Source organism: Talpa occidentalis, unplaced genomic scaffold, assembly GCF_014898055.3.
Source record: "Talpa occidentalis isolate TD23 unplaced genomic scaffold, MPIMG_talOcc4v2.1 talOcc4.15, whole genome shotgun sequence".
In the NCBI taxonomy this organism is placed as follows: Eukaryota; Metazoa; Chordata; class Mammalia; order Eulipotyphla; family Talpidae; genus Talpa; species Talpa occidentalis.
The window spans coordinates 32,743,783-32,760,021 of NW_023601543.1; the positions used below are offsets into that span (position 1 = coordinate 32,743,783).

General features: G+C 48.2%; 1 protein-coding gene across 3 annotated transcripts; it reads right to left on the minus strand.

The window, feature by feature from the left end:
• Positions 1-179: 179 nt before the first annotated feature.
• Positions 180-12,884, minus strand: ARMCX4 (armadillo repeat containing X-linked 4). 3 transcript variants are annotated; one of them, XM_037512189.2, is made up of 5 exons: positions 12,849-12,884; positions 11,196-11,273; positions 10,759-10,842; positions 10,412-10,501; positions 180-10,057 (listed from the first exon to the last, which is right to left on the minus strand). In XM_037512189.2, the coding sequence occupies exon 5, from the start codon at positions 9,899-9,901 to the stop codon at positions 2,153-2,155; it is 7,749 nt and encodes a 2,582-aa protein (XP_037368086.1). In that variant the 5' UTR covers positions 9,902-10,057; positions 10,412-10,501; positions 10,759-10,842; positions 11,196-11,273; positions 12,849-12,884; the 3' UTR covers positions 180-2,152. The 3 variants fall into 3 exon arrangements, with proteins under 3 accessions (XP_037368086.1, XP_037368085.1, XP_037368087.1); XM_037512188.2 differs by lacking the exon at positions 12,849-12,884 and adding an exon at positions 12,584-12,696; XM_037512190.2 differs by lacking the exons at positions 10,759-10,842; positions 12,849-12,884 and adding an exon at positions 12,584-12,696.
• Between the last annotated feature and the right edge of the window lie 3,355 nt (positions 12,885-16,239).

A 16,239-nucleotide genomic window follows, 5' to 3' on the forward strand; every position in this document is an offset into this window, starting at 1 on the left:
ACAGTGTTGTAGACCAATGTTAGCTCAGTAAAGAAAAATTAAATAAATGAATGAAACTGACTTTAACTTTTTAACACTGACTTTGCAGTGTTAAAAAAAATAAAAATGGTTAATAAAGACTTAAAATTTCAAACAACCACACTTATATTTATAGATTTAGGTAAATAATATTTATTTAAATTTTTAATGAATATTTTCCAAGTATTAAGACATAAATAGGAAATCCTCCACTTAAACGTTTGCGGTAGGCCCTGAAAGGCTATTAAGAGGCCAGCCTAGCCTGAATCCAACTGTTTCCTTTCGGCAAATTATACAAAAATCCTGGTTCACAATATAAAAGACATAAAATACAGGTGAGTAAAAAACAAAACTATAAACCATCTATTAATCTATCTAGCAATTACACCCATAGAGAACGGTTAACATTTTGAGTATATGCTCAAGTTTTATATACAGATCATTTAAGTATATGCCTTTTCTTTATAAAAAGCATTGCATTTTTTGCAACCTATTTTACCCCACTTAAGATTATATGCTGCATTTTTTTCCATGTAAGTAAAAGTAGATGCTCACCAATGTTTTCAAAGGCTGCACAATGCCTCAGTGTGCAGATATACCTTAGTTTGCCTTTTTTTGAGACACTTGGGTCATTCACATTTTCACTCTTCAAAATGGTGCAGACATGCACAGCTTTATGCAAGCCAACTATTTCCTAAGGATAAATTTCGACAAGTGGAATTACCTGATCAAAGTGCGTGCACCTCTTGACAGTTTCTGGAATGTGTCCAAAGGGACCTCGTACCAATGTGCGCTCCCACCAGGACCCCAGACAATGCTCCTCTCCCCGCACCCTCATCCGCACTCTGGGTAGGAGAGGGGTGTATCTTCTCCAAGATGTACACCAACAGCTCTCTCTATGACTCCCTCAAGGCCCTACCCTAACCACCCTTGCAAAAGAAATCTCATAGCAGCACTAAAAAGTATTCTTCTTCTGTTCTATCTTCTTCTGACGTCAAAGTAGTAACTAACATATTCACTTACATGGCCACCACCACTTCCATTGGCCAAGAAAGGATGTTTTCCTATCAGCTGCCCCCAGGATCCTAACATAAAAATGTCCCTCTCTGTATGTGCCCAGAATAGGTTCCAGCACTTCTTGATTCAAGGTTCTGGCACTTTCCACTTCCCCTCACCATTCCCAGGCCACCCAGCAGTGACATCTCACTCCTTTGTCATCTCCTGCCTGAACTGTGCTGTATCTTCCTGACTGGTTTTCCAGGCTCCAGGGGGCACTCCTCTCTCCACCCCAACTCAACCCATCCTGCTCACACATCAGCCACAACTTTCCTAGCATCCTATCATTCCTCTGGTCAAGACAGACAGACTCTGGTGTCTCCCAGGGGTGGGCGGAGTAACATTAGGACACCTCGGTTTAGCAGTGGTGGGGAGCAGTTCTCCAGGACTCAGTCTGGTCCCAACTGCTGGACTATCTTCCCATCACTCCCCTCCCCACACTGTGTACTCCAGGCAGGCCAGCCTCCTGTCTGGAGCAGGAGCCCCCCCTCCATGCCTTTCTTTTCATCACTCCTCCCTCCTCTAATGTCCTTCTGCCCTGTTTTTACCCCACCCTTCGTGCCCAGCTTCTTGAAGCTTCTGCCTCCTCCATAAAACTTGCCCTGAGCACCGTGCCAGTGGCGGTCTCTGCACTGATGAGAAAAGGTGGCCATGATCAGGGGCTCCGGTGTTGTTAGTATCTTTCTGTTTCCAAACACCTTGCCTTTCTAAATGCATCATAAACTCAAGGAGAAAGATAGGTCTTTTTTTTTTCTGCTTAAAACACACAACTTTATTGATGACAAAAAATAAAGTATCATATGTATAAGCATAAGTCCACACAAAGGACCAAAGATTACCTTTACTTATGAAGAATCGGTTCAGTTTCTGCTCATGAAGCATACTAAAAATATCTCAATCCAGACAAGGTAAAAGTCAACACACATATTTTCAGTACAAACTTGAATTCATTTGGTGTTTATAAAATGGTCTAGTTATAGACCATTGTAGGTAACATTAGTTTTGAAGTTATAATGCAATTTACAATGTGCATTACTTTCAGACTGCAAAACCAGGTTGTTTGGAAACGTACGGCTACTCAGAGCTTACTTAATAATAGCTCAACTTTTTCTTTCACCTCAGGGTCATTGTATTCTGCTGCTAAGACTCGAAGTTTCTTGGCACATGCTTTAGGCCGGTGAAATACGAAATAAAGGGAATTTTTACTGAACTTGTCCTGGGTGAATACTTTTGCTCTTCTTTTAAAATGGTAATTTATATTTTCAAATAGTGAGAGAGCATTAAGAATATTCTCTTTTGTCTCTTTCTTGTTAAAGATATTGATCAGTGTGGTTGGTGCACTGGCAATGAGCAAGTCTTTGGTCATAGATGGATTTTTAGAGAAATTTAAAAGCATTCCTAATACATGGTCTTTAATTTCTACACTTCCCACAGTTAACAAACGGAGAAATTCTGAAATATAGTTCGTAACCATATGCTGGTATTCACTAATAATTGTCAGGTGTTTTATCAGTCTTAGCCCAGCCAGCTGCACATTTGAATTCAAGGGGTAGGTGACAGTATCTTCACATACTTGGTTTAAGTATGTTTTAACCTGCCTATGATTTTCAGCAGCCACCGAGATATTGTTCAGCGCATTTAAAGCTTTCTGCCTAACACTGGGATAGGGATTACTGAGCAAACTTTCAATAATTGAGAGCCTACCTGCATTGCGAATGACTTCATGGGAAAGCGGACAATCAGGACTATTATATAAAGCATTATTGGCTATTTCATGAACAGAAGGATCTTCAGTCATTTCAATCATGCAAATGAGTTTTTCAAGTTCTCTTGGATCCATATTAGCTTCACGTTTGCAGCGGCAGGGCAAGGACTGAGTTTTCTCCTCGGGCCTGATCTGCTTTCTGAACTCATCTTCAGGTGGATAGCAGGACTGATTTTGGTATGGTAATTTCATTTCTGTCCAGAACATGGCTCCTGCCCATGACCCCATCCCTGCCCCAGGAACCATGGAAGGGTATGTCCCTGGTGGCTTAGTTTTAGGTGCAGAATTGTCCTCACTTTTGTTTTCACCATCCCAGAACCAAGATTTTATATCAACTCCACCAGCAGCCTCAAGCTTATCCTTGTTGCTGGCTTTATCTCTGGCCCCATATTCAAAGTTGACATCTTTCTCACTCTTGGATCTGAACTCATTACTGTTCTCAGTGTCAGCCCAAAACAAAGACCTTAAACTGATCTCCTCAATATCAGGGCTGGACACTCTACTTAGCTCATCATCATCTTCTTCTTCTGCCAAAGTCCACAGCCCCATGTCAGCTTCTTTCTCAGGTCCAAGTCGAGACCCTGTAGTGGCTGCATCTCCATCCCAGAGCCAAGACTCCTTCCTGACCTCAGCCCCAGCCCCAGCCTCTGCTCCCACACAGGAATCCACATAGGCTGCCTCTTCAGATCTGATCCAGGATCCAATATTGGCCTTGTCTTCAGCCCCAAATCTGGAACAAATGACAGTCCCTTCCCCAACCCCTGAACGGGATTCAATACTGGCCTCATTTTGACCTCCAGACCTGGACACAATACAGGTCTCTTCCCTTTTCCAGGACCAGGACTCTGCACTAGGCTCACACCCAGCCCCAAACCAGGATCCATCTTTGGCCTCCATCTCAGTACCAGCATGGGACCTTCCATTGGCCTGGTCCCCAGTCCTAGCCCAGGACCCTCCACTTGCAGGGTCCTCAGATTCCAATCCAGACCCGCTACTGGCCTCATTCCCAGGCATAGGCTCAGCCCAGGACTTTCCACCAGCTTGATCCTCAATGCCAGCCTGAGAGCCTCCTCCACTGGCCTGCTCCTCAAATTCAGGTTTGGAACAGCTAATGGCCTGATTTCCAGCCCCACTCCAGGAAGTTCCACAGGCTTGACTCCCAGGGTCAGCCCAGGACCCACCACTGGACTGGTCTGCAGATCCTGGACTAGGCCCACTAACAGCCTGGCCACCAGTCTCATCCCAGGAATTTCCTCCACTGGACTGGTCCTCTGGCCCCAGCCTGGACTCTCCACCAGCTTGGTCCTCAGTACCAGGCCAGAACCCTCCTCCACTGGCCTGAACTTCAAACCCAGATGTGTGACAGCTACCAGCTGGATCCCCAGCCCCAGCCCAGGACACTCCACTGGATTGGTTCACAACCCCTAACACAGATCCTTCAATAACCTGGCTACTAGCACCAGCCCAAGACACGCTACCACTTGTCTGACTCCCACTGCAAGCACTGAACCATTCACTGGACTGGTCCTCGGGCCCTGACCTAGATCCTCCACTGGCCTGGTCCCCAGTGCCAGACCACAAATTTCCCATGGGCTGGTCTCCAGGTCCCAGCCTAGATCCTCCACCAGCTTGGTCCCCACTGGCAGCCCAGGACTCTCGTCCGCTGGTCTGATCCTCAAATTTATGCTCTGCTCCACCACCGACATGATCTCCAGGTCCAGCCCAGGACGCTCCACTGGCCTGGTTCACAGCTACAACCAAGAACCCTCCACTAGCCTGGTCCCCAGAATCAGCCCAGGACCTCCCACTGGATTGGTCCTCAGGCCCTGACTGGGACACTCCACCAGCTTGGCCACCAATGCTAGGCAAAGACCCTTCTCCACTGACCTGGTCCTCCGCTCTAGGCATGGACCCACCACCAGGTTGATCACTAGTCCCAGTCCAGGAACCCTCACTGACCTGGCTGATAGCCTCAACAACAAATCCTCCGCTGACCTGACTCACAGTGCCAGGCCAGGATCCAACACTGGCCTGGTCCACAAAGCCTGACCTGGCTCCTGCAACAGCCTGTTCCCCAGTCCTAACCCATGTCCCACCACTGGTCTGGACCACAGTCCCCAGCATGGATGCTCCACTAGCTTGGTCCACACTGTTAGGCCAGGAGCTAACACTGATCTGGTCCTGGGGCCCCAGCGTGGACCCTCCACTAGCCTGGCCACCAGTTGTAGTCCAAGAAACATTTTCACTGGCCTGCCCCTCAAAGCTAGGCTTGGCAACACCACCAGATGGATTAGCAGTCCCAACCCAGGATCCCCCACTAGTTTGGTCCACAGTCCCAACCCAGTACCCAATAGTAGCCACACTCCCAGCCTTAGCCTCAGTCCAGGAACCTGTGTTAGCTTGAATCCCGGCCCCATCCTGGGTGCTTCCACTGGCCTGCTGCTCAGCCATGGTCCAGGACCCTCCAATGGCTCCTGTCCCAACCCAAGACACCCCACTGGCCTGGGCCCCAGCCCAGGATGCCTCATTGGCCTGACTTCCAGCCCAGAGCCCTCCACTGGCCTGGCTGCCAGCCCAAGATTCCCCAATAGCCTGGTTTTCCGTGCCAACCCAAGAGCCCCCAATGGACTGGTTCTCAGCCCCAATCCAAGACCCTCCAATGGCCTTGCCCTCAGTCACTGCCCAGGAACCCCCACTGGCCTGACTGCCAGCCCAGAATGCTTCAGTAGCCTGACTCCCAGCCCAAAGCCCTCCACTGGCTTGTTCACCAACTCCAGTCCAAGAGCCAATACCAACCTCACTCTCAGCCCTTGTCCCAGGCCAGGCCTTCATGGCAGCATCATCAAAAGCCCCACCCCAAGATCCAATATTGACTTCATTCTCATCATCAGCCCAAGACATGCTATTCTCCCAATAACCATCCCTGGCCTGAAATCTAAATTTGATCCATCGCTCAGAAGCAATCCAGTCCTCAACACCAATCTCACTCCAGTAATAATCATGGATCTTGGGCTGCATCTTTCTGCAGGCCTCAGCGCCTGTCCCACTCTCATTCTCAGAAGTGGGCATGGCCGTGGTCTCTGAATTTGCATAGAGCTCACTTTCTCCTGTGGCTTCTGCCTCAGACTTGGGTACAGCCTTGTCTTTTGCTTCAGGCAAGGTCTTACTCTGGGAATCGGCAGTGGACTGAAGCTGGCCAGAAACCATGGTCCCTGCCTTGGGCTCAGCATTGGGCTTGTTCCTGACCTTACTCCTGGCACCAAGCAAGGCCTCACAGTGAGAACCGGCCATGGCCTGAGGCTGGGCAGAGTCTGTTGGATCTGACCCAGTCCCTGCCTTAGACACAACATTGGGATTGCCCCTGACCTTGCTCCTGGCACCAGACGAGGATTCGCCTTGTGAATTAGACACAGGTTGGGGCTGGGCAGAGCCTGCAATATCTGCCCCAGCCTTTACCTTAGACACAGAATTGGGATTGCTCCTGACCTTATTCTTGGCACCAAGCGAGGCCTCACCCTGGGAATTGGCCACCGCCTGGGGTAGGGCAGAGCCTATTGTATCTGTCCCAGTCTCTGTTTTAGACACAATATTGGGATTGCCTCTGACCTTGTTCTTACTAGGCAAAGCCTCACCCTGGGGATTGGCCACAGCCTGGGGCTGGGCAGAGTTTGTTGAATCTGGCCCAGTCCCTGCCTTAGAGACAACATTGGGATTGCCCCTGACCTTACTCCTGGCACCAGACGAGGATTCGCTGTGTGAGTTAGACACAGTTTGGGGCTGGGCAGAGCCTGCTGTATCTGCTCCAGCCTTTACCTTAGACACAGCATTTGAATTTTCCTTGACCTTATTCTTGCCAGCAGGCAAGGTCTCACCTTGAGAGCTGTCCACAGTGTGGGGCTGAGCAGGGCTTGTCGTAGCTGTTTGGGGCTGGGCAGAAAACAATGGACATGACCCAGTCCCTGGCCTAGACACAGCATTGGGATTGCCCCTGCCTTTCTTCTTGGCACCAGACAAGCCTTCAACTTGTGGGTTAGACACAGCTTGGGACTGTGCAGAGCCTACTGTATCTGCCCCAACTGCTGCCTTAGACACAGCATTGGCATTGCCCCTGACCTTATTCTTGGCACCAGACAAGCCTTCACCTTCACTTGGAATATTAGATGCAGCCTGGGGCTGGGCAGAGCCTATTGCGTCTGCCCCAGCCCCTACCTTCGACACAGAATTGGAATTGCCCCTGCCCTTATTCCTGGTGCCAGGCAAGACCTCCTCCTGAGAGTTGGCCACAGCCTGGGGCTGAACAGAAACTGTCGTATCTCTTTGGGGCTGGACAGAATGCAATGTATCTGACCCAGTCGCTGCTTTAGACACAGCATTGGAATTGCCCTTCGCCTTATTTTTGGACCCAGGTAAGGCCTTACTCTGTGAGTTGGCCACAGCCTGAGATTGGGCAGAACCTGTTGTGTCAGCCCCAGCCTCTGCCTTCGATAAAGCATTGGGATTGCCCCTGCCCTTACTCTTGGCACCAGGTAAGGCCTCACCCTGGAAATTGGCCACAGCCTGGGGCTGGGCAGAGTCCACTGTATCTGGCCCAGTCCCTGTTTTGGATACAGCATTGGGATTGCCCCTCACCTTCTTCTTGTTACCAGGCAAGGCCTTACTCTGTGAGTTGGCCACAGCCTGAGACGGGGCGGAGCCTGTTGTATCTGCTCCGGTGCCTGCCTTAGACACAGCACTGGCACTGCCCCTGACCTTTTTCTTGCCACCAGGCAAGGCTTCGCTGTGGGAAGTGGTCACAGCCTGTGGCTGGGCAGAGCCCATCGGATCTGCCCCAACCCCTGCCTTAGACGCAGCATTGGCATTGCCCCTGACCTTATTCTTGCCACCAGGCAACACTTCACCTTGTAAATAAGACACAGTCTGGGGCTGGGCAGACCCCGTTGTATCTGCCCCAGCCTCTTCCTTAGACACAGCATTGGAATTATTCCTGACCTTATTCTTGCTGCCAGGCAAGGCTTCACCTTGTGAAATGACTATAGCCTGGGGCTGGGCAGAGTCTGCTGCATCTGCCCCTGGCCCTGCCTGAGACACAACATTGGGATTACCCTTGGCCTTATTCTTGCCACCAGGCAAGGCTTCACCTTGTGAATTAGACACAGCTTGGGGCTGGGCAGAGTCTGTTGTGTCTGCCCCAGCCTCTAAATTAGACACAGCATTGGAATTGTTCCTGACCTTTTTCTTGCCACCAGACAAGGTCTCACCCTTGGCAACAGCCTGATGCTGACCACAAGTCTTCAGTTCTGCCTTAGTCCCTGCCCTGGAAATGGCATTAGTATCACCTTTGTCATCCACCCTGGAATCAGGCAAGGCATCAACTTGGGGCTTGATCCCAGCCTGAGCTTGTATACAGGTCTTCACGTCTGTCCCAAGCTCTGCTTTACTCTTGGCTTTGGCTTTACCCCTAGCCTTACCTCTTTTACTCGGCAAGGCCTCAGCGGGGCTCTTGACAGAAGCCTGAGACTGTACCTTCATGTCTATCCCAGCCCCTTCCTGAGACATGGTACTGGCATTATCCTTGGCCTTAACCCTGCCATCAGGCAAGGCATCAGCCTGGACAGTGGCCATAGGCTGAGACTGTACATAGGACAACCTGTCTGTCTCAGTCCCTGCCTTAGACATGGCAATGGAATCACCTTTGGTCTTAACCTTAGCTTCAGGCAAAGCCTCAGGCTGGGAATCAGTCCTCAAGTTTGCCTTGGCCCCTGCTTTAGAGATGGCATTGGAATTGCCTCTACCTTTAACCTTGGCATCAGGAATAGCCTCAGCCTGAGGACTGGCAACAGTTTGAGGTTGAACAGTGGCCCTTATGTCAACTCCAGTCATTGCTCTAGATATCACACTGGTATTTTCCCTGTCATCAGCCTTGGCACCGGGCGTTGCCTCAGCCTGTTTCTTGACCACAGTCTGAGATTGTGTAGCAGCTCTCATCTCGGGCCCTGCCCTTGTCTTACACATGGCATTGGTATTACCCCCAGCATCAACTTTTGCCCCAGTCGTGGTCTCAGCCTGGGCCTTGGCTACAACCTGAGGCTGGGTAGATGCATTCACATCTACCCCAGACCCTGCCTTAGACATAGTTTTGCGACCCCGCCTGCCCTCAACTCCAGTACCAGGCATGTCGTCAACCTGGGCCTTGGTCACAGCCTGAGACTGTGCACAGGATTTCATGTCCACTCCAGTTTCTGCTCTGGATGTGGTATTATCACTTCCCTTAACATCAACTGAGGTACCAGGCCTGGACTCAGATGGAATCTTGGCCACACTCACAGTCTCTTCCAGGGCTCTTGCCTTGGTCTCTGCAACAATTCCAGTCTTGTTTATGGCACCCATCTTGGCCACTTCCTTGGTCACTGCCAAGGCCTCACTCTGCGTCACCATTACTCTGTTAATTTCTGTCTCTTTTTCAGCCAACATACGAGCTTCTGCTTTGGTCTGGGTCATTGCTTCTTTCTTGGTGTCTGCCTGGGCAACCGGTGCCCAAGTTTTAGCCTTGGTCTGGGTCACTGCTTCTTTCTTGACTACTCTCCCAGCCTCAGAGTCAGTTTGGGTCACTGCCTCTTTCACAGGCATTTCCCTGGTTTCGTCCTCGGTGTCACTCAGAGCCACTCCCTCTGTCACGACCACTGTCCCAGCCACTGTTTGGACTGCAGATTGGGTCCCTGCCTCTGTCCCAGCCATCGTCTTATCCTGAGAGTTGGCTTTGGGTCTGGCTCTAGCCGCGGCCTTAGTCTCTACTTCAGCCCCAGTCCCATTTCCTGCTCCAGTTTCTGCTCCAGTCTCAGCCTTGGGCTTAGTTTCAATCGCTGTTCCAGCCATGACTTCACTCATGGCCAAGGTCTGGTTCTGTACCCCAACCACACTCTCCATCTTGCCTCTGGACCCATGTCTGCCAAGCCTCCTCACACTCTGGACTCTTTCCTTGGTTAGTTTGTAAATATAGTAGCAGGTACCAGCCCAGATCACCAGTCCTGCAGTTGCCCAGCCCACTTCCTGAACGCGACCCATGTAATCACCCCTGCTGAAGGCACGAACAAGGTATGGGTGTGGGGGAGGGGAGCCCAATCAGGCTGGGGAAAGAGGGTGGTAGGTCTGGGTGTAGGCCTGTGAGGGCGCGGGTCTTCAGTCACTCAAAGGCCACTACAGCCGCCACTGGAGGTGGACCTAGAAGTGGAGGAAGGAAATGGACTAAAACTTCTCTTCTAATTCTGTGCATCATATAGATAGATACACAGAAGGACAGGAAAGTGTAAAATGATGTGCTCGGTGGGAGAAGACGATGACTAGCAAACTCTCTCTCCATCCTCTTTATTTTATCCCCTCCCCCATCTTCCCCAATGCCCAACGATTTCTCCCAAGCTACTTCCATCCATACACATTTCCTTACTCCAAATGAAGTGTAGAAAGGAAGATGGGAGGGCTGAAGATGAATGAGAGAGAATGAGCAGCTCTCAGACTTGGATTTTTACTGGACCTATTCTGGTCACCATTCCCACAGGTCCCCACCCTCATACCAACCTGGAATGGTCCAAGGCAGTTCCCTCCTTTCCTTCTCTTGATTGGTGACACACCCTAAAGTGGATCTATGAACTCATGAGATCTGTGGACCTAGAGACAGATAGACAGATGGAGGGACAGATGGGAGTGGAGATTCTGTTCTTGATGGGCAGGCATATTATTAGCAAACTGCCTCTCTAGCCCCCTCAGTTCACCCCACTCCCTGCACCAAACTGACAGGGATGATAAGAAAGGTGGCGGGGAAAGGAGAGGCTGAGAATCGTCTGGTCTAGGCACGGATCTTACATGCATGCTGGTCTCCACCAACCCACCCTAGAGGTCTGCCCAGGCAGCCCCCATCCTCTTACCAGGCTATACTGATCAGGGGCAATTTCCTCCTTATTTCTTTGCTTCCAGTGATCTCAAACCCTGCAGAAGGCCTGCGGGCAGATCTATGAACAAGTAAACAAACAGGAGGTAATAGAGACCGAGATCTTTGTAGAACAGACAAATACCCTGATCCCTGGCCCCAGTGACTGCCTTGTCAGAGCCTGGGCTCAGTTTGCTAACAGGACCCACATCGTGGCCTCCTCTCTCATCTTCTCTTAGTCACACTCCAGCCCACCATTAAGCCCAAATTCCCACTGTTTCTTAAACTGAAATCAGTTGGGGGTGTGGCCACACCAGAAATCTGGCAGAAAGTAGGAGAAGCAGAAGCGCCTGCCACCGAGGTGCTCTCAAATCTCAGGTAACTTCTAGGCCCAACCTCTCTTGTATCTCCAGGCATGCCCCCCTTCACACCAACCTCCATGGCTCCAGGTCAGCATCCCCCTTTCCTTTGCTTCCAGTGGCAAACAGCCCTACTGTGGGCCTAGGAGAAGACCTAGGAACAAACAGAAAAGGGGGAGATGTAAATGTTGAGTGCTTGTGTCATCTCAGCATTTAAGACATGGGTACCTTACTTACTGGATTTAGAGACTCATTCCCTGACAAGCAGAGCCTGGGGCTTGCCCAACACTGAACTGGGCAGTGTGGAAAAGACAGGCAGGGAAAATAAAAGGGGATAGACAGAGACAAATTATTTTCAAACCACCTGTAGGATTCTAGGGCTTCTCCCCCAAACTCCATCATTTCCTTCACCAAGATGGACAGACAAGTGTGGTATCTGGAAAACTGGAGGATGGCAAGAAAGATGGCAACCCCCCCCTCCAGATGCCATACTAGATTCATAACTTACTACCATCTATTTCCCTTTCAATCCATCTCTAGGAGTCTCCAGCAATAGAAGAGACAAGGCTTGTTTCTGCAAAACCACTATTTCTCCCAGCAAAGGCTATCTCAAAAACGAAGCAATTTTCTTTGATACAATTTGTATTTTCTCAATATTATCTAAAGAACAATTTAAAGAAGCCATTAAGAAGTTTGCTCTCTTTATTGGTTTTCAACAGACAACGAACTTAAAAATGCTAAGCCTGGTCAATAAACTGCCCCTTTGGGGTGGAAATCCCCTAGTTAGTCCTGTCTGGTATCCCAACAGACCACGGCACCTTCGTTCCTGTCATGGAGGATAATTCCTACCCACTTCAACGGTTCACAGACCGTGCCTGTGTTCACACTAACCTCCACAAATCCCAGGCAGTTTTCTCCTCTCCTTTTCCCCTCGCCTGGCCACAAACAGTGCCACACCGAGCTACTGTCCATCTGACAGGACAGTCAGGGCGCTGAGGCTTAGACTGGCACCCAGGAGACAGATCCCAGTACTCGCCTTTCTGGATTCAGGAACCTCGGGGTCAAACACTCCTCCCCACATTCCCAGGTGCCACCCTCACCAAGCCCTCAGTCCAGTCACTTAAGGCCCACCATTTTCTCTGCTAACGCCACCACCGCATGTCCCTGCCACGGAAACGAGCAGGAAGCCGAGTGGGCATGTGCGGCCAGGGATTAGAGCCAGAAAGGATGGGGCATCTCAATCTCTGTCTTTCCCCTGGAGACACTCCCCTCATCTTCCGCCCTGTCAAAGCCCACGATTCCCCTTCACAGATGTGGGGAGGGGGAGGGGGGCTAGGAAGAATCACAGGCGAAGGCTCCCCGAGCTTGAATCGCTTTGCCTCCCACCTCCCCACCGGGACCCGCTACTGGGACCTTCAGGCCGCCGCCGCCCCGGCCTGGGCGCGCGGGCCCCGGGGCCCTTACCTGCTCCGCTCCCCCGGGCCCGATGCCAGCCCGCCGCGCGCAGGGCAGCGGGGACCTGGTACCCAGACGCGAGTGACGACTGCGCCGAGGGCTGCGTCGCTTTGCAGCTCCCGGTCACGTGAGGGCCCCGCGTCACCGCCGAGCTCGCCCTCCTCCCCACCCCACTGGACCCCACCCCACCCCCACTGGCCCGCGGGCGGCAGGACCGGACCCTCCCCCCCCCGCCGCACGCACGGGCTCCCCCTGCTCCGCCCCGCGCGGGCACCTGGGGCGCACCACCGTGTCGCGGGGCTCGTCCTCGCCAATCCGATTGCCCACGGCTGTCGCGCGACGCCCCGAGGCCCGGGTTTGCCCTTCTCTGGTCTTCAGGGGAGGTCTGAAGCCCTCCCCCCCCCCTCCCCGCCTCAGGCCCTGGCTGGACCTGCTGTTTCTCTGAAGGGATCCTCCTTCTCTGTTAAGCTGTAAAACCAATGCTCCCCATAGGGTTTCCTCCACAAACTCCTCTCCCTTGTAATAGCTGCCCCAAATGGATTAGGAAAAGGGTGTCAAGAAGAGAAGAGAGAGCAAAGAGATGCTTAATTTTCTTAATTGCTTAATTTAAAAAAAATCTTTTATATCACGTTCATTGTTTTTGTCATCAGAAAATGCAGTCATTTTCATTTGACATTAAAAAATAGATCATGAAGATCATGCTCAGCTAAATAAGCCAAAAAGAAAAAGAAAAATACCGGATGGTCCCACTCATAGCAGGAATCTAGAAAACTTAAATAAGGGACCAGGAAAATGAATAACTCTAAGAAAGTGAAAATCAAAATCAACAAAAAACTATGAACCAGAGACACTTTTTGGGGGGTGGGGGCGGGAGGGGAGGGATTGGGGTCAGAATGGGGGGGTTGCAATTGTATGCGGAATATAAAAATAAAATTTATTATTTAAAAAAAATAGATCATGAAGATAACAGAAGATTCATTCATTCGTTGATATTATTTTGTGCATCATAAAAAATGTTTTCTAGTTGTTATGAACTTTTCACAGCTTTCAAAACAGACTAGTGATTGCTGACATTTTTAATACAAAAAATACTAAACAAAACCAGTATATTTTTCAATGTGTTCGATAAATTGATCTTTAAGTTGATCCAGTTTTCTAATCTTGACAATTTTACCCAAATGATTTATGACCTTTTGAAGTTCTAGCAGAATTTAGCATCACATGTCAGATGTCTGAGAATTTCTTCATGGATGATTCCTGGATGATTGGATGGAGATCCAACTCCTGATGAACTCAGTGCCTGAAAATTAGTGTTTGTTTACCATTCCAGGGACTTATTGGGTTTTACAAAATAAGTGTGTGATCCAATCAGTCTCATCACACCAATGCACAGACCAAATGACATTCCACTGATGGAAATAAGACTCAACAGATGGGATTTTCACGCCACCGTGACACCACCGTGACCCTGTCTCCTGTATCTTTCATCAGGTAGAACATGCCACCCTGGCAGTGGCTAGTGTTCAGCATCCTCCAGTGGGGGCCAGGGCTGGTGGGTGACAGAATTTCTTCAACAACCCTGACATTCTTATCCTTTTCCCCTCACAAAGGATAGTTTACAGGATCCCAAGTAGTTACCAAGAGAAAGAGGTTTTTCATTCCCTCCTTCTGTTACCATTTCACTGTACCTTCCCTACACCCCCTAAGGATAATCCCAAAACTCAGGGACAAAAAAATATGCCAAAGTCCCCAGACATCCAGCTGTCCATGCTGGGGAGTCATACTCTAAATATAGACCCTCAGGCAGCCTCTTTCTTAGAACGTTGAAATATGACACCCCAGCAGGAAGTAGCCCCATGAAGGGGCCTCTGTGTGTGTGTTTGTGTGTGTGTATGTGTGTGTGTGTAAGCCCAGAATGCCATGGAACTTACTAATGGCTTTTCAGAAGTCAATTGCCCATGACCAATTTATGTTCTTGGCCAAAGGGAAAGATTCATAAATTTATTACATAAAACAAACTTTAATCATGTGGAAAACAAAAACAAAATGCATAAGGTGTGAAACTGTACTCTGGAAATTATACAGTTATGTAAACTAGTGGCAAATCAATAAAACTTGAAAAAAATCCCATAAGCTTAGCTTGCCAAATGGCTACTTTTTAATAATCTGAGAACTCTTACAAATCATTAATAAAGTGATAAACACACAGTAGAAAAATGTACCAAAGTCACAAATGGATTTGTTTGCACAGAAGGAATACAAATGACAAAAAATATGAAATCTGTTAAACTTCAAAGAAATGCAAATCATAACAATTATATCTTAACTGTGTTTCAGCTAGGAGTTTATCAAAATTTAGAAGTTTGCTAATATTGTTAACTGGTTTGTGGGGAAATGGACAGTCCTGTACTCTGTTGGAGGCACATACTCTGGTGCAAATTTTTTATAGAGGGCAATTTAGAAAGATCTATTAAATAATAAGTATAGTATTCTATAAATTATTTGACGCAGAAATTCTATTCCTTAGAATCTAGCCAGCCTATATAGTTACACAGTTTCACAAAGATATATCTGTATCTATATCTATTAGGATATCTATTGCAGTGCTTGCAAAGATTTAAAAAAACTGGAGCAAAATAAAATGTCCATCAATAGGGGAATGGCTAAATAAATTGTGTTAAATTGAAACAATACGGTTGATTATAAAACAATCTAGTTCTGTGTATATTAATGGAAAAATGAATGCTGTATTTTATTATTTGCTATTTATTTTTTGTAACTGCACGTAAATTCAGCAAGAATACATTCTAGTATAAAATTCAAAGGCAGAAAAAGCACCACTACTGCTTTAACTCCAGTATCCTCATTCAAAGCAGTTACCTCCCCATTATTTTAAACTTGGTGTGTTAAATGTTTTTCTATATATTAAGTACTCATATATATCTTATTAAAATATATAAATAGGACCATATTTAGCATACTGTTTTTGCAACTCTTTTTTCACTTAAAATTATATCTCAGAGATGTCATTTTACCAGTTTAATTAAAACTACTTTATTCTTTTTAATGACTGCATACTATTCCAGAGTTTGACTACGCTATTGTTTATTTAATCTGTCCCCTCCCCCAGTGATGAACATAAAATTATTCTGGGTCTAGGGCTAATAAAAACAAGGCTACAATGAACAACCCAGTATGTACAGGTTTACCAACAGGTGAAAGAATTTCTTCAGGATATTTTACCATAAATAAAATTACTCCATTAAGGATATGAGCTTTTATACATTTGATAATGCCAAAAGGAAGATGTGAGACTTTATCTATTTAATGGATATTCACCAAAATGGCCTCCAAAAAGGATGGACCAGGACCACTTCCCCTCTTACGCTCAATGTAAATTAGTAGTTCATGCCACAAGAAAAGTATAAGATTGTCTTATAACTCAAGTTTTTCTAAGTACCTATAAGCTTTAGTATATTTCATATGCTTATTGGTCATTTGGATTTCTTCTTGTAGGATTAGTTATTACCATCCTTTGATTTATACATTTATAGAAATAGCATAAAAATATCATTTTCTGGGGTCTCTCTGGTGGTACAAGGGGTTAAGGCTCAGCACCATGAAGCTATCAGCAGCCACTGAAGCACGAGTTCGATCCCCGGCCA

Bases quoted from the DNA above. Each gene is read 5' to 3' on its own strand.
- ARMCX4 (XM_037512189.2), bottom strand. From the start codon at position 9,901: ATGGGTCGCGTTCAGGAAGTGGGCTGGGCAACTGCAGGACTGGTGATC.